This window comes from Nicotiana attenuata, unplaced genomic scaffold, assembly GCF_001879085.1.
Source record: "Nicotiana attenuata strain UT unplaced genomic scaffold, NIATTr2, whole genome shotgun sequence".
Classification (NCBI taxonomy): Eukaryota; Viridiplantae; Streptophyta; class Magnoliopsida; order Solanales; family Solanaceae; genus Nicotiana; species Nicotiana attenuata.
Window position 1 is genome coordinate 45,124 of NW_017670413.1, and position 26,162 is coordinate 71,285.

Below are 26,162 nucleotides of genomic sequence, written 5' to 3' on the forward strand. Positions count from 1 at the left end.
AAATTACCCTCTTCTTTCCTCTTCCTCTTCAGTTTTCTGTATTTTTCTTCAAGCAATTGCCCTTATATTTTTGTCTTTTTAATAAGAAAAAGTGCTTACCACCACTTGTTTGCCAAACACTTCAACAGTTTTTTTTAAGCTTCAGCATTTTTATCCAAACATGTAACTGATTATTTATAAAATAAGTTCCAGCACTTAAAAGTTACTTTTAAGCACTCACTTTTTTTAAGGCAATCCAAACGGGCTCTAAATTGAAAGAGGAGGACGCCTAGACCTATACACACAAAAACAAAAAAAAGCTGCGCCGGAAACACCAAAAGGATCCCCTGTCATTCCCTTCTTCAACCAAAAAAGAAACCCAGAGGACTCCCCCGCCTGAACTTCCATCGCCGCCTACCCTTGACCACCCCTAGACACCCCATAAACACGACCTCACCCCTAAGCTACAGCCGCACAACTTAGACCTCTCTTCTTCTTCAACCATCAACTCACCCAAAAGAACACCCCTAAACTTGGAGCAACAGCCAGACCCATCTCCAACCAACCAACGAACCAGGCTGCTCTAGAAGAGAATACCAGAATTGCCACAAAACCCCTAATCTCGTAGAGAAGAACAATCGACCTCCCTTCAATAAAAGAACGGACGCACCCCAGCCCCTCATGTGAAAAATGAAGGTCAAAACAGAAGGGAATTCGGACATGGTTTTAGAGGAGAATCCAGTGTCCTTCAAATTTAAATTTGACTTCAAGTTCGAGTCCGAATTTTCGGTTTAGTCTCGATTCCAGAACACCTAAGCAGCAAAAAAAAAAAAAAATCGAAAAATACAATCAAAAATATTTCTGATTTTCCTTCTTTCCAATCCTGACTTTGGGATTTTAATTATGGAGTTTGCTTGAGATCGGAGTGGTGTTCGTTCGAGTTCGCTGCGATTCGCGGTCCTGTTTGACTCTTGTTGCTGATTTTAGTTGGATTCTGGAGTTAAACGTTGTAGCCGAGTTTTCTATATTCAGTTGTTAAGAAAAGTTCTGGCCAAACAGGTTCCCTTTCCACTTTTCTCCTCTTTATTTGATTACACTCTGAATAATTTTTGATGATTAAGTGTTACTGAGATGAGTAGAATTAGATACAAAAGTTGCTGAAATTTGCTATGATGTTTTATTTGAAATCATATGATATCTGATTGTGCTAAGTTTTCGTAGTAGCCAAACTTGGTAAGTAGAAGGTTTAGATTTGGCTTGATTTGCTCGTTTAAAAACCAGTTTGTCCTAAGTGTTCCAAAGTAATACATTCTTGTAAATAGTCCTTTGAAAATAAGATAGCCTTCTGTTAAATGGATTCGATAGTATTCGCATCCCTTATATAGAGGCTTTTTCCTTCTGAAGTAGTACAAGTTCATTACCTGATTGTATTATATCTTGTACTAATAAGATGTTTTGTTATGATGTTATGTCTTTCTTCTGCAAACTAATTACATTACCAAATAAATCTGCTTTGTTCTTTCCCCTTCTAGATTTCGATGAGATAGAAGTCATGAAAACCTTTTATATCATAAATACTGCATCTAAGTGTTAGTCCCCTGGGTCAAAGTTATTCGCCTTAGTGTTGACCGGCAAGCCTTTGGAGTAGGACAGTAGGAGGCGACTCCGAGCATTTCCCATGGTGCATGCTATTTGCTGATGACATAGTCCTGATTGACGAGACACGACGCGGCGTCAACGAGAGGCTAGAGGTTTGGAGACATGCCCTTGAGTCTAAAGGTTTCAGGTTGAGTAGGACGAAGACAGAATACCTCGAGTGCAAATTTAGGGCCGAGCTGACGGAAGCGGGAGTGGAAGTGAGGCTTGACTCTCAAGTCATCCCTAAGAGGGGTAGTTTCAGGTACCTTGGGTCAGTTATTTAGGGGATCGGGGAGATCGACGAGGATGTCACACACCGTATAGGGGTGAGGTGGATGAAGTGGAGGTTAGGCCTACCATGTTGTATGGGACCGGGTGTTGGCCGGTTAAGAACTCACACATCTAGAAGATGAAAGTAGCAGAGATCAGTATGTTGAGATGGATGTGCGGGCATACGAGGATGGATAAGATTAGGAATGAAGATATTCGAGAGAAGGTGGACGTGGCCCCCATAGAGGACAAGATGCGAGAAGCAAGACTCAGATGGTTCGGGCACATTCAGAGGAGGAGCACTGATGCACCGGTGAGAAGGTGTGAGCGACTGGCTGTGGTGGGCACGAGGAGAGGTGGAGGGAGACCTAGAAGTATTGGGGAGAGGTGATCAGGCAGGACATGTCGCGACTTATGATTACTGAGGACATGGTCCTTGACAGGGAACTGTGGAGGTCGAGCATTAAGGTTGTAGGTTAGGGGAAAGTTGTGGATATTTCTACAGCACACTAGTGTGAGACTAGCCTGTTAGGAGTTAGTCTCAGGATGCTACTATCATCTACTGATGTAGGGCTTTATCTGTTGGATATTACTATACCTCCCATCTTTTTCGTATTTCCTATATTTCTTATATTGCTGTTATTTGTTATTTTATGTTATGTTATGTATCTTATGTTATTTTATTATGAGCTATTGATAGTACTAATATATCGTCTCTCGTTGCTTCTTGAGCCGAGGGTCTCCTGGAAACAGCCTCTCTGCCCCTCGGGGTAGGGGTAAGGTCTGCGTACATATTACCCTCCCCAGACCCCACTTGTGGGATTATACTGGGTTGTTGTTTGTTTTCACTATCCATTAGTACTCTTATTAAAGCTTTGGTATTCTCCTTTTGATGACAAGAAAATCCCACAATGCTTTTTTGGGTTTGTGATGCTCTAACGTGGAATGTTTTTCAGTACCTTCAAAGGCAAAAAGACTTCAGAAATTTGAATCTAAATATAATTTTTGTTGTTGGATTTATTTATTTTTAATTCAAGAAAAATACGAAAATAAAGTTTTATAAATATCTACTTATGAAATTATCAGTTTGTAAGCGATGTTCTTGTGTAGTTTAATTCTCATATTTCTCATCCATCATTCTTTGAGATAAGTTTAAGTTCCTTTTTTTTTTGTGTGAATAAGTTGAAGTATTAGTATTTTGAAATACAACATAAGTATTAGTTCCAATTTCTTTTTCTCCAAAAACAAGTGCATTATCTGCTGCAATAAGGGGGATTCGGATGGAGGTGGGTAAAGAAGTTGGGTCGGGTCTGCAGGTTATTTTAATGCAACCAGGGCGTGGCACATGTCGTTTTTGAGAGGGATTTAACGGGTGAGGGGTATTTTGAACCCACAAGTATTTTGAACCATCTTTTTCTTTTTCTTCTTTGTTTCAATTTCCCTCCTTTCTTCTACTGCTATTGCTATTGTATTTCCTGTCAGTGACCTAATTGGAGCGAAAAATACATAAAAGATCTTTCTCTTGTTTTTATCTTTTCTTTAGCTCGTAAGTCCCAGTTTTAAAAAGGTATAGACAAAATCTTCTGATGCCTGTTGTCTCTCTTTCCGATTTTATAAAGTTCCAATATTTTTCTCTCTAACTTTACAAAGCTACTGTGTTTTCCTATTGCAGTGCTAATACTGATTGAGTTCAGACAAATTTTGTTCCCGCTCAAGCTCATTGTCCTCCAGAGACGATAAGAATGGAGAGAACTCCATCGGCTTGTGCGATGCAGTGGAGCATTGACCTTGAAAAGGGCCTCCGTTCTAATAAACCTGGTGAGTAATAATATTGTTAATTAAATTAAGAGTTCCTTCTGCTTAGTTGCTTAAAAGTAGCTTTTAAGCACCAAGTGCTGCAAATTACTTTTTAACTGTTAGTAGGTGGTTTTTGTATATATATAAGACAGGTTTGGATATAAGTGTTAAAAGCTGAATATAAGGAGTTGATGTGTGTTCTTAAAACTGTTAACACTAAAAGTTGCTTATTATTACGAAAATTTTAATCCTAAAGTTATAGATAAGTTATGATGTCTTGATTTCCATGAAAATATTATATCACAGGCATATAATTATAGACTTTTGAAAATAATTAATATCCTGGGTAATCCTAGTTGAAGTATATGTTTATGCTATTGCATTATAGAAAATCTCTCTGCTTTACAATTTAATCTTCTTAAATACAGTTGAATTGCACAATTCACTGATTTTGGAGGACGACAAAGCTTTAAACCACTATCACACAGGAAAAAGTATAATACAAAGCCCACTTTGTCCAAATGTATGCCTAAATTAAAAATTATAATACAAAATGTGTCTAAAATTCGAAGAAAAGAGCACGTTAAGATACAATATATTAGTTGATTTATCTCCACCATTCGATCAATATAGGATATGATATAACGTAATGCAATGGATATGCAAATCCATTTGAGTTTTGCAGTTGTCATTAGGGAGCCTTGCAAATTTCATATCTAATATCGACACGGTTAAAAATCTGTTTCAAACTGGATGTTTGGTCAAATGGCAAGATGATATTTGTAGATAATGGTAATACTTATTATAAGGGATGGAATTATCACTTACGTGTTGGCCTTTGAAGAGAAAGAAAACTACAGCTTCTCCGGAACAGAAAAACAAAAATAAATAAGAGTGTGAAATGAAGGGTATTTTGGAGATTATAAGAAAATTCAAGGGATAACATAGTAAAATAATTGGTCAAACTCAAAGAGCTTGTAAACTGAAAAGCATAAGTGAGGGGTGAACAACTTATGGCTTCTTTTGGCTTAAAAGCACCTTTGGTGTTTACCAAACACCAAAATAAGCCACAAAATGCTTAACAGCTTTTAAGCCACCCAAACACCCTCTTTGTCGTTTTCTATAAGAACGTCTTTTGCTCTTATAATTTTCAATGATGATTCCAGTTTGATTGTCAATGTCTCTTAAATGTTGTGAAGAATCATTGTTTGGTTTAATCCATTTTGCAATAACTTTATCATTTCTGAGTGATACTTGTGTATTCTTTCTCTTGATGGTTAGGTAAATCTGCAGAAGCCATACTAGATATTGGGCCAAAACTTGAGTGGTGGAGTAGAGAGTCAAATCTTAGTGTTGCTGAGTACAAAGTATTCGGCTTAATTCCTGGGGAGGATAAGCTATTTGCAAATACTATCCTCCTTAGGCTTGCAGATGCATTTAAGTCAGGGGACAAACATATGAAGCTTTGCATTTTGAATATTTTCTTGTCCGAGCTCAAGCAGAGGAGTCGATTGAGGAGCAAGGGGAGAAAAGATAAGGGGATCCTTTCGAAGGATAAAATAGATAGCTATAGAGAACTTCTAAGTAGAATAAAGATAGTATTCGACACCGGAGACGTTGAAGAGAGAGCATTGGCTTTAGCTCTATTTGGTTGCTGGGCTCATATTGCAAAAGATAGTGCTGATGTAAGATACCTCATCCTTTCAAGCTTGGTGTCTATGCATGTTCTGGAGGTAAGACGTGCTCATATTACTCAGCACTACATATTATTTTGACATTATTTACCCAATATTCATATTATTTGTGCATAATATTGGCATGAGATGAGTTTAGATGGAGTAATGTGGTCAGCGATTCATATAGCCGACCCCAACTTGTTTGGGACTAAGGTATAGTTGTTATTGTTGTATTAACCCAATATTGCTGACTCTTTTTGAAAATGTTGGTTTATGTTTAGTCAACATTGGCATGCCAATTGGAAGAGTTGGTGGAAAGAGTTGGTATGAATGCTAGGAGGAAGCTTCCTCCTTTGATGTCACCCATGACATCAAGAGGAGCCTTTGATGTCACCCATGACATCAAGAGGAGGTAGTTTGACCCATGACATCAAGAGGAGGTAGTTTGATGTTACCAATGACATCAAGAGGAGGACTTTACCTCTATAAAGAGATGCCCTCCTTCATTTGTAGAGATCATCTCAAAAATAATACAATACATTATAGTGAGTAGAGAGTTAAGAGAGAAATTCTCTTAAGTGTAATTGGGAAATCTCCCCTTCCTTTGTTAATAATAAAAGTCAATTGTTCTCTGGTGGACGTAGGATTATTTTGATCCTAACCACGTTAAATCTTGTGTTCTTTCTTTTACGTTTCCGCTAATAATTGGTATCAGAGCGACTTGATTCCTTAACGATCCAAGGAGGAAGAACAAGCAAAGATGAGTTCCATGAAGTTTGAAATCGATAGATTCAGTGGACGCAACAACTTCAATATCTGGAAGATCCGGATGATGGTGTTACTGCGGAGGGAAGGTTCAATCCATGCTATTGACGGAAAGTATCCTAAGGATATATCAGCTCCCGACAAGGAGAAGATTGAAGGGGATGCATTGAGTGCAATACAACTATCCCTTGCACCTAACGTGCTTTGTGAAGTGAGTACGGGTACCGAAGAGACGGCCAAACTTATGGGAAAAGCCAGAAGGGCTATACCAAGACCGATCAGTGACAACAAGGATCTCGTTACAACGGCGTCTTCACACATTTAAGATGGGGTCAGGTACTTCGTTACAAGATCATTTAGATGCGTTCAATAAACATGTCATGGACTTACAGATTGCAGGAATTAAAAGGGAGGAGGAGACGCTTGCATGTGCTTTGCTATTTTCATTGACTTTAGGATATCGTGATATTGAGAATTCAATGATGTATAGCAAGGAGCCTATCAAGCTTGAGCAAGTGCGGCAGGCACTTAACTCTAGTGGTGTGCGGAGGTACATTGAAGGAGGCAGAGATGACCAGGCAAGTGGGCTCTTTGTGAGAGGCCGGACTAGCCAACAGGGAAAGAGCAAATCAAAGCACAGATCAAAGTCTCGTGTGAACAAGAAGAATACAGAGTGTTGGGGTTGTGGCAAGAAGGGGCACTTTAAACGAGATTGCCCAATGTCAAAGTCCAAGGAAAAGGCGAGTGCATCTACAGTTGAACAGGTACATGATTTTGATAATGATTATGTACTAACAACATCGTGTAATAGTAGTAGTTATGGAAACAAATGGGTGTTAGACTCTGCTTGTACTCTGCATATGACGTTCCGAAAAGACTAGTTTAGCAGCTATGAGAAAAGTGGAGGAACCGTAGTAATGGGCAATAATGCAACTTGTGCAATAGTTGGCATTTGCTCAGTTCGAGTTCGCTGCCATGATGGAGTCGTGAGGACTATTACACAAGTCCGTCATGTTCCTGATCTGAAGAAGAATTTGATCTCCTTGGGTACTCTGGATGAACAAGGCTACAAGTACATGAGCGAAGCAAGAACTATAAAGGTGACTAAAGGTTCTTTAATCATGCTGAAAGGCAAGCTGGAGAACGGCCTTTACACATTGGCCGGAAGCACCATTGTTGGCTCTGCAAATGCATCTACAGTGCAATTATCTAATGATGACAATGCAAGACTATGGCACATGAGACTGGGTCATATGAGCGCACGTGGACTGGAGATGTTGAGCAATCGTAACCTTTTGCAAGGTGAGAAGATCAGCGCGCTTGACTTCTATGAGCATTGCGTTCTAGGGAAGCAGAAGGCCAGCTTCAGCACTGGCAAACACAAGACAAGAGGAGTGCTAGACTACATCCATTCAGATTTATGGGGTCCCTCTAAACTTCCATCGAAGGGCGGAAAGAGGTATCTTCTCACTTTTATTGATGATTTCTCACGAAAGGTTTGGGTGCATTTTTTGAAGGCAAAAAGTGATGCTTTTGAAGCATTTAAAGAGTGGAAGATTTTGGTTGAAAATCAAATGGAGCGAAAAATCAAGTATCTTCGCACAGACAATGGCTTGGAGTTTTGCAATGAAGAGTTTAATGAATTCTGCAAGGTTCATGGGATCTCAAGACATAGGACTTTCAGGCATACCCCACGGCAGAATGGAGTTGCCGAGAGAATGAACAGAACTCTTCTTGAAAAGGCTCGTTGTATGCTCATACAAGCCAAAATGTCCCAAGTATTTTGGGCTGAAGCAGTTCACACTGTTGCTCATATTGTCAATCGATCTCCAGCATCGGCAATTGACTTTAAGACTCCGAATGAGGTATGGTCAGGTAAACCCTCTAACTATTCATACTTACGAGTATTTGGGCGTCCATCTTATTATCACATTAATGAAGGAAAGCTTGAACCAAGGGCTAAGAAGGCCATATTCGTAGGGTATGTGGGTGGAGTAAAAGGGTACAAACTTTGGTGTTTGTCTTTACTCAAATTTATAGTTAGTAGGGATGTCACCTTCGATGAGTCCTCTATATTTGATCCCCGTAAAGTTTCCGTGGAGTTTTCAGGAAACAAGAACAACGAGCAGGTGGAGCTTCCGGTGGAGCTTGCCAAGGAAAAGGATCAAGAGACTCAGGTTAAAGATGAGTCAGAAGATGTAGACCTTGAAGAACTTGCTGTCAATGAACCATACACAATTGCGAAGGGGAGGGAGAAGAGGCAGACACGAGAACCGGAACGCCTTATAAATCAAGCGAACTTGATTGCATATGCGTTCGTAGCTGCACAAGAAGAGATTAAGGATCTGGAGCCCTCCTTGTATATTGAAGCAACTTCTTGCAAGGATACTGCACAATGGCGGTTAGCCATGACTGAAGAGATGGAGTCTCTTCAAAAGAATCAGACATGGGTCTTAGTGAAAAGACAAAAGGGGAAGAGGACAGTTGGATGCAAGTGGGTCTACCGAAAGAAAGAGGGAATTCCTGAAGTGGAAGATGCTAGGCTCAAGGCAAGATTGGTTGCAAAAGGTTTCAGTCAGAAGGAGGGAATTGACTACAATGAGATTTTCTCTCCCGTCATGAAGCATAGCTCAATTCGCGTGCTACTAGCATTGGTTGCACAATTTGACTTGGAGCTTCAACAGCTTGATGTCAAAACTGCTTTCTTACACGGTGATCTAGAAGAGACAATCTATATGGATCAGCCTGAAGGTTTCCTAGCTGAGGGAAAAAAAGATCATGTATGCCAACTAAAGAAGTCTTTGTATGGATTGAAGCAATCCCCTAGACAGTGGTACAAGAGGTTTGACGCATTCATGACTACACATGAATTCTAAGGAGTGCATTTGATAACTGTGTGTATCACAAGAAGATGTCTGGTAACTCAATGATTTATTTACTGTTGTATGTTGATGATATGCTTATTGCTGCTAACAACATTACAGAGATAAATGCTTTGAAGAAATTGTTGAGTAAGGAATTTGACATGAAGGATTTAGGAGCTGCAAAGAAAATCCTTGGTATGGATATTTCAAGAGAAGACGGTGTTGTACATCTTTCTCATAAGAGGTATATTGAAAGGATTCTCGAGAGATTCAATATGCATACGTGCAAGCCTGTAAGTACACCATTAGCTCCTCATTTTAAACTTTCAGAGTTACAAATGCCTCAGTCTGAGGATGAGGTGGAGCATATGTCAAAGATTCCTTATGCCAGTGCCGTTGGTAGCATTATGTATGCTATGGTATGCACACGTCCAGATATTGCTCAATCTGTAAGTGTGGTAAGTAGATACATGTCCAGCCCAGGAAAGAGGCATTGGGAAGTTGTCAAGTGGATATTGAGATATCTTAAGGGAGCTTCTGGTGTTGGTCTGACCTTTCGAAAAAGTGGTGGAGGTATTTCAATTCTCGGTTATGTGGATTCTGACTATGCAGGAGATCTTGACAGAAGAAGGTCCACAACCGGATACATCTTTACCCTCGTTGGCAGTGCCGTTAGTTGGAAGTCGACTCTGCAGTCGATTGTCGCTTTGTCTACGACAGAAGCAGAATACATGGCAGCAGCGGAGGCGGTGAAGGAAGCTATCTGGTTGAAAGGTTTAGTAGCGGAATTGAGTTTGGTTCAGCTGGAATCAACTCTTAGATGTGATAGGTGCTATTCATCCAATGAAAAATCAGAGATTTCATGAGCGCACTAAACACACTGATGTCAGATTTCATTTTATTCGAGATGTTGTTGAAGAGGGAACTATCAAGGTCGTGAAGGTTATCACAGACGATAATGCTGCAGACATGTTGACCAAGATAGTCCCGCTCGCTAAGTTTGCACACTGCAAGGACTTGGCGGGGGTGTGCATCAACTGATGCAACTCCGAAGAGAACAATTGTTAGGTGGAGGTGGTATGTTCAACCATGGTTTGATTCTTCTTGTTTCTTACAACGGGATTGCCCAGTAAGCTTAGAAGTTTTGGCCAGAGTTGTTCACACGCACGCTCGAAACGCAAACCAAGGTGGAGATTGAAAATGTTGGTTTATGTTTAGTCAACATTGGCATGCCAATTGGAAGAGTTGGTGGAAAGAGTTGGTATGAATGCTAGGAGGAAGCTTCCTCCTTTGATGTCACCCATGACATCAAGAGGAAGTAGTTTGATGTACATCAAGAGGAGGACTTTACCTCTATAAATAGATGCACTCCTTCATTTGTAGAGATCATCCCAAAAATAATACAATACATTGTAGTGAGTAGAGAGTTAAGAGAGAAATTCTCCCAAGTGTAATTGGGAAATCTCCCCTTCCTTTGTTAATAATAAAAGGCAATTGTTCTCTGGTGGACGTAGGATCATTTTGATCCGAACCACGTTAAATCTTGTGTTCTTTCTTTTACGTTTCCGCTAATACTTTTTTCCCAGTAAACGACTTTACAGTCCATATGGGGCTTGTATGAGAGAATTTCATCACAACAGATTATCCACTGCTTGTTAAGATTCAGTTTAGGGAAGACTTTATTAAGGTGTTGGAGTACAAGATGTTTCACCCTGTCCATAACATGTTTGGTTGGAAAATCTGCTTGCTCTTCCATGCTTCCCAGTTCCGAATACACTATTATGGGGATGATTTGGAGCAAGTGTGCTGAAGAGCATTGTAGGATATGAATGATCAAGATCCTGCCATTTTACCCCAAATAGGTTTCAGAATAGTTTCCAGATTTTGGCAGCTAGCTCAGCAGTCATAAATAAGTTCTCCATGGTACTGTGGAACGTGTACCATGCTCACGCATTATGCCAAAAAATCTGAAATCTGAATGGTACCATGTTTAACTTTACAAAAGCCTCCACATGAAAAAGTAGACTTTGGAAGAAGCACCTTGTTCCAAATCTGGTTCTAGGTGTCGAGAAATAAAATCAAAACTTTTTCTCAATCTGTGAGGCAGTCCTCTCAAATTTTCTTCTGGGAAAAATATAAAATTAAAGTCTCCCTCTATGTGCCGTGGACCTGAATTTTCCGCTAAGGCTCTAGTCTGCTCCCTTAGAGCTAACTCCTAGCTGTGCATTTGTGATAAATGCAACTATGCAAGTAACACAAACTGGAGAGTTTTATATTCAGAGTGTTTTAGCTGAATACTAACATGCTGTTTGTTTGATCTTCAATGATCTGATAGTCAAAATAGGAGTCCAAAAATATTCACAGTTTCCCGTTTATGTTATGAAAACAATGGCAAAACCACGTTCTTTCCTAAATCCTTCAATCTTGTCTTTACTAACCAAAGGCTCTTAAGACAGACAAAAGATAGGTGATTAGTAGATCTAAAAAAATTTAAGTCTTGAAAAAACATTAGGGATTTAATCCCTTTAACCACATTATGGATTAGGGGTGTGCATTCGATTTATCGATTCGATTTTGACCCTTATCGATAATTACTTATCGATTATCGATTTGTACATATGCTTATCGTTATCGTTTCAATAAGGTTTCGATTTTTTCGATTTCGATTTATCGATTTTTGGGGCTTATCGATTCGGTTATCGATTACACCAATAAGAAAATTTGCGGGATTCCACGGAAAGTATATCGCTGAACACGCCTAACTAATCTATACTATATTAAAAGCACGAAAGCCCTTAGCGAAATGTAGTTCGCCTTTTTTACCCTTTAAAATTTAATTTTACATTAGACGAAACGGTCATTTAATAGGTTCTAATATTTGGGAATAAATATTTAATTAGTTTCCTTATATTTAAGAATAGATAATTAATTATTTTCCTAATATTTAGAATTTTCTCCATTCCTTTTAGGTTTTGAAGTCCTTTTTTCCTTTCATAGTTTGACATGTTTATGCATTCCTTTTTCTTATTAAATTTTAACGGATTACATGTAAGCATGCCCACTTTTAATTTTTATTTTATTTTATGATTTGCAGACCTTTTTCTCTCCTTGTTGTAGCATGAGAAAAAATTTCGCCAGTGTAGCTATCTAAATACAAGAGATATGCAATTATGCATACTATGTTATTTCCTTGCCATAAATAATTATCTCTCTATTTTTTTTTTTTGATTTGCACCGGGTGTCCGAGTCTCTTAGAGCCCCGACTAATTCCGGGGGTGCACAGGCCCTCGGCAAGGAGTTTCCCGCAAGTGCACCACGGTTAATTCAGGTTTTACCCAGTCCGATGGCCCTCAGAAATTGTTTGCACCCAGTAGGTTTCGAACTTGAGACCTTGAAAGGGAGCAAACCCCAAGGCTCAAGTCAATTGCCACCAGGCCAATCCCTGAGGGTTAAATAATTATCTCTCTATTATAATTGTATCATTAAATTTGAATAATATATCGTATATAGCATGAACACGAACACATCATATTCTTTTTTGGTAATTAACAATTTTCATTTACCAGGGAAAATATTTACAAGCAAAGCAATAACCCTTTACATATATCCTAAGCCTTTCTGTACTACTTCCCCCCTTGACTACCTTTCTATAGCTATATCTTTTGAACTAATTACATTGAATACCAGTCTAATCTACATAGTGCTTTCTCTACTTGTTTGTTGCTTCGACAGTGTAACTCCTGTATAATCCGTTTGTCCAGTATCTCCCATTTCCTGGCCTTCTCTTTGAATATCCTGGCATTTCTTTCCTGCCATACATGGTATACGCATGCTGCCAGTGCCATCTTGAACAGCTCAGTGTTTGCATTTTGTCTCTTCACCCATTTTTCAGCCCATGCTAACTCCTCAGTCCATCCATATACTGCTCTCCTTATACCTTGCCATTGTAACAGATTGCCCCACAATTTAGCTGCATAGGAACACTCAAAGAATAGGTGTTGAATAGTTTCATGCTCTTTTGTATACAGTACACACTCCTGGTCAACTTGCATTCCCCATTTACTCGACCTATCTGTAGTAATCTTTGAATGCTCTTCTCCTTTCTTTTTTCAGTTATTTTTTTTGGTAATTAAAAACTTTTATTACCATTGAAATTATAAACAACTCACAAACAAAATAAAAACAAAATCTACGCACGGGACGGTAGCCCCGGTGCTATAGAATAACAATCAACTTTCCTTGCTACCATACAACTGCTACTTAACTTGGATAAAAGTTCAATTCCTATATTTTCCTAACCGATCTGGTTCGCGTCCCCGTTTTCAATATAGTTTAAAATATTAAAATATTCTTTTAATTAAATTAGACTTACTTTTAAAAAGTCCCAATTTAAATGAAAATTGATTATACAGACACAACAAAAATAAAAAAACCAAATTCATGAGACTTGGTTGAAAGAATAAATTATAGACACTTCAAAGCCAAATAGACACATTCAATTCTAATTTTAGTCATTGGTGTAAATTTTAAGTTGAATTATTAACTGATAATTGAGTATTTATGTTGGATTCTTTCATTATAGATTTAATTATACACGATCATATTAATTCTTTTTAGGAACTTATACTTTTATTAATTTTATAACTCAAAGATAAATTTTAAATAAGTTTTTACTTTTGAGATAGGGTCACGCGCAAAGCGCGTACACTAACACTAGTATGGACAAAAAGAAGCTAAAATAAGACGAACACCGTTTATAACATAAAAATTGTGTCAACAAGCACATGCAACGAAACTAAAGTAAGGGATCAAATGCATGCCACCAACACTCCAACGGTATAAGAAAAAATAAAAATACATCATCACGGCTAATTCTATTTTCCATTAATTTGAACTTCATTCCCTTGAGCTTTAAATATGATCATTCCTTAAATTTGGTAGATGAAATAATAGGGTTAGGGACTTAGGGTAAAGGAAAGGGTATTATAGAATAAGGGTTTTAGTATATCTTATCGGTTTATCGATAAACCGATAACCGAAGAGGACAAAATCGAAATCGATAACTCGATAAGGAAAATTTCGAATCAAAATCGATAAATCGATAAACCGATATCGATAAACCGATAACAAATAATCGATTCGATTTATCGATAAACCGATTCAAATGCACACCCCTATTATGGATGGATCATTGGGCAACTGCAAGAATTTTATGTTTGGCATTGTTTTTTATGACCCTGGGAAAGGTCTGATCATCTTACCTCCTATGAAAAATTATGCTCCGAGGCAATAATCTCCCTCTAACAATTAAACTAACTGTGGAAGTTTCAGCATGATCAAAATTCTAAGGGGCAGAAGGAGTTTAATCAAGCGTTCGACGATCTCATCCTCTGTGGACCCTGTCCCTCCCGTGGTTCCTTTCTTCGCTATCGTCCCTACTGCCCTCCTCATCTGTCTGATATTCCTAATCAATGTGATAGGGGTATCACTGATCATTGTCTCCTTTGTCCGTAGAGAACTTCACTTTTTCATTTTGTCGCCAATACTTGACCATCTTATTTTGCGTTGCTCTTCTTTTCGTTTTTAGTCCAGAGATTGAGGTAACACTAACTACATAGTACATATTGTTTCTGTTTGCGTCTAGCTTTTGGCATGAATGATAACTGATACAAACATTTTGCTTCTATCTACAGGCAAAGGCTTCTTTGTTTGCAGCTGGATGCTTTTCTGAATTGGCGAACGACTTTGCTTATGTATTTCTGGAAATGCTTGGAGGTCTTTTGATGTCATCTGAAACATCAAGGGTTATAAGGTTAGCAGGAGGACGTGCTTTTGCTAAAATGTGGTGCTCACTTTTACTAGTGGATAGAGCTCATAAGGTTTAGTATTTCTCTTCAATACGTGTTTCTGCCACCAAGCACATGCAGGCGTTCTGATTACACTTTTTGGCGCATTACACAGGCCCCTTATCCTTCTTTCCCTTTTCGTTTTGCTCTAAAAGTGCTTGCTTTTCGAACAAAACATTTTTCAGAAACCATACTGTTAAACAGTCATAAAGATGACAACCTTATGCATGGTGAATGCAATGTTTTTCCTTTGTATGCATGAAACGCTAGCTATAATCTATTAATGACTATTTCAATAGTTTCTTGTTGCAACTTACAACTTCAATAAAATATGTTTTTAACGATACCAGGTACACCTGTATTTTCTAACCACTTGCCTACATGCAGAAGTGAGTTCAAATTTCTATTGCAGTGCTAAAGTGGACCTTTCTGATATTGCAGACTGGTATGAAGCTTATCCTAGAATCTTCAGAAGAAGACTTCTCGTTGGTGATGCTAGTTTCACTTTCCAAAATTGCTTCTAAATGGACATCTTTAATTCCTATACAGGTATATAATTGTACTCATTTATTTTGATTTTCATTGTCTCTAATGCCAGCAAACGTACAAAGAGAGAGGCAAGAACTACAAAAATGATAAGGAAAATAAGAAAAGAAATGGAAGCTAAGTGTTGTTTCAAAGTCCTAAATCATTAATGGTAAAGAACTGCAATGATGATAAAGGAAATAGAAAAATAAGATGGAGTCAAATTAATTTTCTTGAAATGAAACTTAAGACCCAAAAAGCACAAAACAGCAAACTACCATATTTTAAGGTTTTATGTAATCTTACAAGATGAATATGTTGGTAAACGGTGTGTATAGCTGGTGTTAGGAATTTATGATATTAATTTGAGGTTAATTATACAATGTCATAAGTCTTGAAAAATGATAAAAATCAGTACATAACCGGAAACGTGAGAAGGTTGCCTAAGATGGTTTCACCATCTCCTATGTGGACCTCCAAATATTTCATTTTAGGCATGAAGCTGGTTTTAGAGAAGCTTCTGCCAGAGTAAGCATAAGTGCTAAGTATAGGGAATCTCTAGCTTTAGAGAACCCCTAATTTAAAAGACCAATTCTTTACCAATATTAGAATGAAATAGGCCTGAATAAAGCACAATGTATAGAGAAGAATCATATTTACTTAGGCTAACTAGGTTGGGATTTAGGTACAGTTGATTGATTGGTTTAATATGTAAGGCATGCGATATTACTATATTAATCATGACTGAGGTGGTCTCTGCAAACTAGTTGAATCATAGACTATATAATATCAAAATCAGGGACATCTATTGTACGTTCTACCTGATTTTTTGCGTATTTATTACTGGATTTTGGTAACAGATGAAATTGCTTTTCTTTACCAGATGGAACTACTTTTCTCATTTATGGCAAAGGACAGAGGTTTGAGCCTGCAAGCTTTGGCATTAAAATGCCTCCACTTCATTTTAGCCAAAGGAATTTATCACTTCCATGCCAGTTCAAATGTGACTCTAAAGTAGTTTGGTATCATAAATCAGTCTGATTTTCCACCAGCTTTACAGTTTGAAGCTCTAAGAGCTTTATACAAGGTATTTCTTTCGTTATGTCAAACTTATGGTATTGGCATCACACGCCTACTGTTTACGTTCTCTTACTTTGCAGATGCTGCTGCTCAACCTGGAGACAATTCCATGCACAGAGATCCTCACTAGTTTCTCCAAGTTCTTACAAATTGTTGAGTTCAAACTACATTCTTCAATTATCTCAGAGAGGCTTTTCTCTGTTCATGTATTAGCTAGTATTTTTGACAAGCTTTTGGGAATACCGAAAGATGCAGCTGGTGGAATTGGTTCAATTGTTACATCTCGCATGATTACTTTCACCATCGATCGTATCTCCCAACTAATAAAGTTAGTGGTTGATGATCCTCATCCAAACAAAGAGGCGGAGCAGGAGGTAACGAGTTTACTCTTTATTTTAGTTAATCTGGTTGAAAGGCATCGAGATCTCTCTGGTATTGTATTGGATAAGATCTGTATAGTTATCGAACATCTGGTCCGCATGCTCAATGAAGTTACCAGCATGGAGAATTCAGGCTCAGAAGATCATCATATGATAGAGCTCGACAAAGAGAACCATACATCAACTGCATCGAGAGTTTTGGTTTGTTTATCCCAGATTCTGATAACTTGCTTTGAAATGCTGGAAGTTTCCACTGCTGGTGCCACCCAAGTCTTTAACAGAATGGAGCATTTGGTTGAGCATGTGCACCGGTGCAGCTTACTTCCTGTTTACATCCGCCTAATATATCACCTTTTATTGCACTTCCATGCTGGATATCACTGTATGTGGCTGAAGATAGGGGAAGATACGGTTTCTAATAGAAATTTTCGTTTATCTCGTTGTAGTTCTCTCTCAGCTTATGGTTCCCTATCCCAGAATGAAAGTCTCATTATTGACTGTGTGAAGGAAATTTTGGATAAAAAAGACTACTGGTCGTCTTATAAGCTTGGAAAATATGCGGCATGTCATGGTGCATGGTTGGTAGCTGCTTACATATTTGGGGATCTAATTCCTATGGTTCGATCTGATATCTGTTGTTTGTGGTTGAAATCCTTATCCCATCTTTCAGAATTAGAAAGGCAAGTCCAGTTGTTCAGGCTCACTCTTTCTGGAAATACTGCCGGGGACACTACGACAGTTAATCAAATTGAAAATGTTGTCGGGGCCTCCAACAAACTTTGTTCTTTAGAGGAAGCTTTTGGTACCTCTGTTTCTGGTCGTGCTTTTAGTTTCCAGAGATGGTTTATTACTATAAGATCAAAGGTTGTTGGAACGGTAGCAGATGTACTTAAATTATTGAGCACAAATTCGTTTTCAGCAGAAGCCTCCAGAAGTACTGAACGACTAGGGGAAAGGATTTTGGTTCAGCAGTTGGAATCTTCACAAGGACTCAGCTCTTTGTTGCAATTGCTTGCCCACGCTTCTTCTCAGCTCATGAGGCTAGCAAGAGAATTTGATCTCTTAGTAGCGTCATTCATTGGCATGGACAGAAAAAGTATGAAGATAGTTTCTGATCTTGGATTAGGTTGTTCACTATTAGCCTTTAGTACTGGATTAACATTTCTTTTTGTCAGTTCCCATGGTAAACAAGATTGTAGTATTTATGGTCTTGAAACCTCAGAGGAGCAATTTCATACTCTGCTGGTTCATGACTTATTAAGGAGACTGGGCTATATAGACTTAGAGACTAGCAAAAATTTACGGCAACTTTTGGATTTCCGTCGAAGTTCTAGGAGCTGTTCCATGCAAGAATTCCAAAATGAAATTTCTTCCACTAGTGTTGAAGCAAGAGATGTTGCTAAACTTTGTAGATATTCTGTTCAGAGATTTCTTAGTTTGCAAGCGAGTACTGTACATGTCAATACTGGTATATCCCAGATTCCCCGTGATGCTTTGCAGTTGCTGTTCAACATTATTTTCTCGTGGATACAGATCCCTTTCCGCAGTCCCAAACACTTTTTTCGATTGAGGTAACTGAAGTTTCCTACGTGGACTTTGCAATTATTGGAAATATTTTGATATTCTACTGCTTGTAGTCTGTTTTATATTTCATATGGTAGCCAACTCAAGCTCGGATGCCATTTTCCCCTTTTTATCTAAAATTGTCTCCAGTGGGAATATATAGCAACAGATCATCTAAAATAATAGTGGATTCTTCTTTAAAATATAAGGATTCTAGAGTTTTGCCTTCTTTAATTTTGATAGTATTCTAATTATGAACCGTGAAATGGCAGGCCTCCCATTTCTGCTGAGCTTTTCATAACAAATGAAGCTGGTAAAAGGATAAATAATATATCTGTCTTGTCAGGCTTTCAGCTCCCTCTAACTCTGTGCATTCAACTAAGAAATATATCGCCAGATCAGCTGTCTCGGGCGTCGAATAGAGGATGGATTCTGTACTTAGATTTGGTGGCGATTTCCAAATGTAGAAGGGCTTGCCTGAAACTGTTGAGAAAGTGTATCAGTGAGAAGTTTAGCAAAAGATCCAGGAGAGTAACGTTTGCTAGAGTCATAAAATGTAGGTTTAAGATAGTTGTTGGTGTAGCCATTACTGCCTATGGAGACGAAAAATGACAGGTCACTTGAGAACTCAATTGGCTGTAAAAAATCAATTCGCTCACATAGACTTTCCCTGCAAACACAAATTAAAAGCTAGCCCATGGTTTGGTTAATATAATGGCAGTAGGGTCACTCATTTTCCTTGTGATACTGATGCTTCTTTTCCAGAGAATTTTGGGTGATGCACTGAACTTTTTTTGCAGTTGGCAAATCCTGCTGCTTTTCCTCGTAATAGCTGGAGCTTGGTTGGGAAGGAGAGCCTTGGAGCAATGGTAAAGTTCTCTCCGTATGACCTATAGGTCACGGGTTCGAACCGTGGAAGCATCCACTAATGCTTGCATTAGGGTAGACTGTTTACATCACATGCCTTCGAGTGCGGCCCTTCCCTGGGCCCTGCGTGACTGAGGGATGATTTGTGCACCGGGCTGCCCTTTTTTAGCTGGAACTTGGTTGCGGTTTTGGGTTGTTCACAAACTTGTACTTTTTGATGAAGTAATTTCATTACTGGCATCAAGAAGATGCATAAATTACAAAAGAGTGTAGTAATTGTTAGCTCCTTACAAATGTTTATACTAGTACTAGGGAGCTACAAAATTAAAAAAACTATCAAGGGAGTCTACAGGGGATAGATGAGCCCAGCTATACAAATACATGAGGCATCTAGCTTTGAGTTTGTGGGGAGAGGTTGATACTCCATCAAAACACCTGCTGTTTCTCTCATTCCAATTGCTCCAAAAAATAGCTGCAGGTATCATCTTCCATACTTTCCTAATGGTGCTATCAACTTTCCAGTAACTCCAAGGCTCAAAAGCATCCCTGATATTATGTGGCATGACCCATCTAAGTCCAAAGAGTGATATAAACATACTCCATAAATCTGTTGCAACAAGGCATTGAAGAAAAAGATGGTTGTGAGTTTCTGCCTCCCTCTGGCACATGTAGCATCTATTCACGTTCGCAAACTTGTACTTGCAGAAGATGGATCCATTGACATCGAAGTATCTCAATATGTCGGTTGGTCCATTCGAGTTTTTTGCTTCGGGATTGATTATTCAGGTTTTCATTATGGCTAGGAATACTTTTTTTTTTCCCACCTATACATTTGATCCTCCTAAATTCTCACACTTTTGGTAGTCTGTAGCGCTTACCGGAGTTAATTGGGTAGATACGTAGCTTTATTTTTTCTTCAGAGTTCTCCGGATCTTTTATTGGTTTTGGAGGCACTGATATGTGGAGTTCTGATTTCGCTAGTCTTGACGAGATTATTCCGTCCCAAATATGTTTTGCGCTTTTGCAAGTGAGTCTGCCTTTATTTTTATTGTTTTAGCTCTTTTCTCCCAATAATCTTTTGTTGATGCTTATGTAGTCTAGATAACACAATTTACCCACAAAAATGTGACAAAAAATACAAAAGAAATTGACGGTTTGATTTCACATTTCTTTCTATAAAGATTGGGAACTCATTGCAAAGAAGATTGCTTATATAAGCAATGTGAGAGCACCTTCTGAAGTTAGAACTACTCTACAGCAATATAACTTCTGAGAACATTTCTTTGTAGTAAGTTTCTAGTATGGTTTTCTAGTGTTTGTACCTGGATAGCTAGTTATATTTGACTTAGTAAGTTTCTAGTATGGTTTTCTAGTGTTTGTACCTGGATAGCTAGTTATTTTGACTAAGCTATGGATTTGTAAATGATTACTGGTGATTAATTAAAAAATTTAATTACCCAAAAAAATGTTGATTGTAGTTTGACTTGGTAATTAGACAAATTATAAGAAAAACAAACCCATAAAAAATGGTTGAGTTGGTCGGGTTGGAAATGACCCATTGTTTAGGGTAAATTAAACCCACACCAACTTTGGGCATATTGCCTCATGACTTCATTGAAATTTGATCCAATTTGCCCATTTAACATCCCTAAAGAAGAGTCTTCTGCCTGCGCAGCAACAGGGCCGAAAATGTTCAAGCCAGGGAGCTTGATATTGAGGAAAGCAGATCATCAGAACTACCCTGTTGATAACTTCGGAATTTCAACTGACCACCCTCATCCATCAACATTGTAATAAAGCTTTCTGATATAACATCCTAACTCACAAAAACAAAGAAAAGAGAGATCGAGAAAACAGACAATACCTTTTATCTTCCCCGCTCGAGCAAGTTTGTACAATCCCTTAGGATCCCTTGCCTCACATACATGCAGAGGAACATCCATGAACACCTAAAAAAGTTATCCAACTCAATCAGCTAATAATATGTGCCAATCAGCAACGGCTCAGTGGAGAAGCTAATCCTTTGAGAACCATTTCCCATCACAAACCTCAATGAAATCCCCTTCGCCAGTAAAGCGCGACAGGCATCTCGCTCTTTCCTTGTTTTTGTCCATTACCAATATCACGACATTAAAACTAAAGAGATTGAGACTAATCAAAATGGATTTAAGTTTAATATGTATAGTATAACAGTTCTATAGAATAATTATCTAATTGACCTCAGCTATTTCGAGATTGAGATGTAATTGACTGACTGAATAAAAAGAATTCAAAGACTCTAGCAAAGGTGGCTTACCATAATGCGGGTGAAGTTTGAACAACCGGCATTTTCGATCTTCATGCTGCAGCAGAAGTGACAAAGACTAATCAGAAAAAGTAGTTCTAAGAAAAATAATTTTTTTCAATTTTGGGCTATGAAAATTTTCCATATGGAATAGAACTAAATAGATTTCAAAGGTCATAAAGTTTTGAAAGGAAATTCTTCTACAAATACCGGACATTTTGAGATTTTTGGTACAACTTTTCCTTTCTAGTTAAAATACTTTATGGACAATTATCAAACATTCCGACATTTTGTTTACATCTCCGGCAGCAGATCCGTCCAAATTTTCCTTTTCCGCTACTCCTTTTTCGTCTTTGCTTTTGGTAGAACAAATGGAGGAGTGGAAGGCTCTGACACTTTAGTCCGTTAGACCGCAGGACATTTTCAGAAAAGTTCAACTGAAATAATTGAAACTAAAGTCGTCAAAGTATAAGAACGCAATTTATGAATATTTCGTCAAAGATTAAAGAATCACATAAATAATCTTTTTTTTAAAAGAAAAAATATACGTCTCCATGTTTCATTATAATGGTAAAAGAGTTATGTGTACAAAAGATTAGAGAACTGCTGGACCAAATGCGTTTAATGAATCAAGCACATAAACAGAAGTTGATAATCAAAGGTAAACCCCCACAAGCACTCTTTACTCATAAGACCCCGTGTTGTTTGTTTCCCCAAGACTACTGCGATACAGGCACTTGACGCCAAAGAAACTGCTGTGTGCCAGCACACAATCGGACTGGAGAGATACTGTATTCCCAAAAAAAATAAGAACCCCAACAATTTTCAAACTCTGTGAAACTTCTTTATCTGGAAAGAATTGAACAGAAAATGGAGGTCAGCACCCACGATTCATCTAGCAAAATTTGGCTCTTCATTTGTGTCATATGCAAGCTGCATCCTTCATTCTTTTTTTATAGAAATCGTCCATAGGAGGTCAGATTCAGATTGCACTGTTACTATGTTCTCTTTCACGATATTAGATGTACTGACTAAACCACCAAACCTCATTTCTGTCTTGTCCAAATTCCATTTGAGACCTGTGGTTGTGGTTCTTCCAGCAGCCGTTCCAATGGGTATGAGTCCGCAGTGTGGGCCCTCAACAGAGGACTGGATATGAATCTTGTGATGATGTGTACTCGGAAGAAGTTGGATGAGGCAGTCATCAGAGAGAAGAATAATCGGCATGGACGGGAAACGGCATATGACATTAATATTTCCCATCTCATGGTCAAACCTTCCACCAAGTGCTCCGGTGGCTAGAATACACAAATTTGGATGTTCTGGGTTTAGTAATTCACGAATATATGCAACACATTTATGAAGATCTGTGGTATCTTGATCATGAGATTCATCAATTATCTTGGTCCCCAGGCCTCTATAAAAGTCAAGAACATCGGTTCTGATTGAATCCATATCTCCTTTTATAGCATATGGCTTGTACCTCTTACGAATATCAGAAGGGTCGTCATGAGGAAAAAAGCGGGGCAATTCATCAAACACCCTATTCGCTCCACCGTCAGCGCAAACATGAACCTGTGCGTGCTCCCAGAGCAAAGGAGTGAATCGAGGGAGGCGTTGGTTAAGGATAACAAGCGCATACGTTAGAGCAGGTCCGTTGTCGGTAGGAAGATCTGGGAGGAGGAAAGTAGATGAATGAGACATCGTCCCCATCTTTGCTAACTTGCGCCCCTCAAAATCACCCCGCTGTTTCAGTTTTTTTCAATTATCACATAAATAATCTTAAGAATAGCCAAAAGAAGCAAATTTGATTGCAACAATTAACCTAAAATCAAGAATGGAAATAGAGTATATTGGATATAATTCACAGAAAATACCAGGAAAAGATGAAAGAAAACCCAAAAATCTCAGACATAGAGAAAGGGGATTTACCTGTGTTGAAGTAAGTAAAGACGAGAAATAGGCCGCTGAAAGCGTTTCAATGGAAGAGGAAGAGGAGTGGAACGGTGTATTGCCGTATTGGAACAAATAAGAGGAAGAGACGCAATTAAGAGAGGCAATTTTCCTTTTTTTTTTTTTTTTAGTATTGCACATAAATAGGTAAAATAGGGGAAAAACCCCCCCAAAATTTGTGAAAAAGGAAAAATATGTATACTGATCGATAAGAGGTGCCACGTCAGGATTTTTGGGCCCTGCTTTATATATTTACTAATCCCTCCTTTTCATGAACCTATTTCCTTTTTAGCCCGTGCTAAAAAGAATGACCACTTTCCCTATTTAGAAATATTTACCTTTATGCAATGATTTATAGCCACATAAAATATATGTGCTTCATTTTACACCACAAGTTCAAAAGTCTTCTCTCTTTTCTTAAACTCCGTGCCCAGTCAAATGTATTCACATAAATTGAAACGGAGGGAGTAGTTAATATATCCGCGTAAGAAAAATATGTTTAAATTTATTAAACCCTCCTTTCTATGATAATGGAAGTGCTTATAAACAATATACTTTGGGGTTAATTCATAAATTTGAGTTTAGAGCAGATCATACTATATATGTAACTATGAGCTTTTTAACTTTTTTCTAATTAAGAAAAATGAGTACTAAAATATAGACAAGAGGGGTTGCTCTGATGGTAAGCAACCTTCACTTCCAACCTAGAGGTTGTTAGTTCAAGTCTCCCCAAGAGCAATGTGGAAAGTTCTTGGAGGGAAGGATGCCGGCTCCCTATTTGAAAACAGGGGTGAGGTCTGCATACACACTACCTAATGTTATCTTAAAAAATTTACGATCTGTCAATTTAGTAGGCGTTTGGACATAAGAATTGTAAAATTCGAAAAAAATTGTGAATTTTTTTTTTCAAATGATAATGGCATTTGAAATTTAGAGTTGTGTTTGGACATAAATTTCAGTTTGGGTTGTTTTTGAAATTTTGTGAATGATTTGAGTGACAATTTTGAAAAACAGTTTTTTGCAGTTTTTCAAATTTTTGAAAATTTCCAAAATGCATCTTCAAGTAAAGTTTTATGAACTGATTTCGAAAACAAATGAATTTTTTTTGGAAAAATCTTCCATTAAATTTTATGTCCAAACGAAAGTATTGTGTTAGGTCATAAGCATTAGCTGTTGATAACGTCCCTTTCGTTCATGCTTCAATTCAAAACTTTCATCTTCAAATTTTAGCTCACAGATATATTCACTTCCATTAGATCAAATGAGCAATGAAGGTCACAATGACTTCATAGCTACAAGAAAAGAGATATTATCCCAAAAACCACATTCAACCTCATGTATAAAAAGTAATTAAGACTCTATATTTATTGTGAAAAATACTGAATAATACAGTATAAAAATCTATCAAGGCACCAATACACAAGCAATTTACTAAAATATACCTTCTATTTTTCTTTAGCCATTTCCATAAACATATTCCAACTTCTATTTGTGGCATCATATATTCCATCCTGCATACCAAACAATATAGTTATTTTAAAGATTAGAAAAACTGATACCCATAAAAGCCAGAGAACATTTTAATTACCTGGCCACCTTCGTACAGACATGCTAAAACTTAGTGCAACAGGAAAGATTTTTTTTTTTTTCCCCAGGAAAGTGTTGAAACTATATCTCTTTTTCCTATATGAAGCGTTAGTTATCCTTCTTGCTCAACATAGAAGCAATCAAGTTGTAAAAGGTTAATACATAGACCAAAAATTACCATTACCGAGACCATTTTTTTCATGAAAAAGGAGGTCATATTATACATAATGCAGTTTAGAATCAACCAAGAGAAAAGAAAATCCAACAGTAAGAAAACGAATGAAGGAAGAAAATTAAACATTATACTGCCAGCACAGAACTACATACACTATCAATGTTGTTGCTTTTGCCTCTATAAACTATCTTGTTTTCATTTTATTATATGCTTCAATGTAATTACTTTGTACTCTTCTCCATAGTCCAGCCTTTGCTGTATTGTCTCCAACTGGACACTACCCTCGTCTCGTCACATAAAAGTTTAAAAATAAAAGTCTTTGCTGCGCTTCATGACACTGCAAAAAAACAATGTAAAAGGGATTCATCAACTGTAGATAATTTACAGAAATTTTCCAATAATGTTAATTACTAGTAATAAGCATGCAAGCACCATAATTAAGAGCCTAGGAAAACACATAAAGCTTGAGCCTAGATTCTAATGAAGTAACCGAGAAGTAATATGTTCTTGCTATAATTTTTTATGGAATTCTTTTGCAAATTAAGCATTCTATGACGTATCTGCAAAGAAGCAAAATTTGATGAAATTTTCACCCATGGAAAAGTTAATATATCAAAATCAGAAGATTAAATCAACAACAATCCTGCCAAAAAAAAAAAAAAAATTTGTTAATATATTTGACAAAGATTCAACAATAATTTACTATAGTACCAAAATAACCATTGCGAGATGTCGCAGAAGGGTGTGAAACGGGCAAGTTCAACTTGAATAAAGAAATTTGGGCTTTCAGACATATTTAAGAGGCATTAGTGAAGAGATAAAAGAAAACGGGCAAGCAAATTGTTATTTGTAGCGTTGCAAGCAAACGGTTTGGAAAAGACGTTCTAGTTTGGATTTTTAAGGCTATCATAAT

At 37.7% G+C, this 26,162-nt stretch overlaps 2 protein-coding genes across 7 annotated transcripts; one reads left to right on the forward strand and one right to left on the reverse strand.

Moving 5' to 3' along the window:
- Nucleotides 1-282: 282 nt before the first annotated feature.
- Nucleotides 283-20,306, forward strand: LOC109239074. Its single transcript, XM_019405580.1, has 9 exons — nucleotides 283-1,038; nucleotides 3,560-3,705; nucleotides 4,966-5,417; nucleotides 14,683-14,868; nucleotides 15,277-15,384; nucleotides 16,244-16,377; nucleotides 16,413-16,419; nucleotides 16,521-18,391; nucleotides 18,656-20,306. The coding sequence occupies exons 2-9, from the start codon at nucleotides 3,630-3,632 to the stop codon at nucleotides 18,993-18,995; spliced, it is 3,174 nt and encodes a 1,057-aa protein (XP_019261125.1). The 5' UTR covers nucleotides 283-1,038; nucleotides 3,560-3,629; the 3' UTR covers nucleotides 18,996-20,306.
- On the reverse strand, nucleotides 19,444-23,657 carry LOC109239081 (thiamine pyrophosphokinase 1-like). 6 transcript variants are annotated; one of them, XM_019405589.1, is made up of 6 exons: nucleotides 23,467-23,547; nucleotides 21,833-21,971; nucleotides 21,547-21,592; nucleotides 21,299-21,386; nucleotides 21,115-21,199; nucleotides 19,444-19,857 (listed from the first exon to the last, which is right to left on the reverse strand). In XM_019405589.1, the coding sequence occupies exons 3-6, from the start codon at nucleotides 21,576-21,578 to the stop codon at nucleotides 19,559-19,561; spliced, it is 504 nt and encodes a 167-aa protein (XP_019261134.1). In that variant the 5' UTR covers nucleotides 21,579-21,592; nucleotides 21,833-21,971; nucleotides 23,467-23,547; the 3' UTR covers nucleotides 19,444-19,558. The 6 variants fall into 6 exon arrangements, with proteins under 6 accessions (XP_019261134.1, XP_019261133.1, XP_019261136.1 ...); XM_019405588.1 differs by having other exon boundaries at nucleotides 21,822-21,971; XM_019405591.1 differs by having other exon boundaries at nucleotides 19,444-19,796; nucleotides 21,745-21,971.
- Nucleotides 23,658-26,162: the final 2,505 nt, after the last annotated feature.

What these genes read in the sequence shown, in the direction of transcription:
- LOC109239074 (XM_019405580.1), top strand. Translation starts at nt 3,630, where the DNA reads ATGGAGAGAACTCCATCGGCTTGTGCGATGCAGTGGAGCATTGACCTT. An exon ending in CCTCCGTTCTAATAAACCTG is followed by an intron (nt 3,706 to 4,965) that starts GTGAGTAATAAT and finishes CTTGATGGTTAG; the next exon opens with GTAAATCTGCAGAAGCCATA. An exon ending in AAACACTTTTTTCGATTGAG is followed by an intron (nt 18,392 to 18,655) that starts GTAACTGAAGTT and finishes GTGAAATGGCAG; the next exon opens with GCCTCCCATTTCTGCTGAGC.
- LOC109239081 (XM_019405586.1), bottom strand. Translation starts at nt 23,628, where the DNA reads ATGTGCAATACTAAAAAAAAAAAAAAAAGGAAAATTGCCTCTCTTAAT. An exon ending in CTTTACTTACTTCAACACAG is followed by an intron (nt 23,281 to 23,466) that starts GTAAATCCCCTT and finishes AAACTGAAACAG; the next exon opens with CGGGGTGATTTTGAGGGGCG.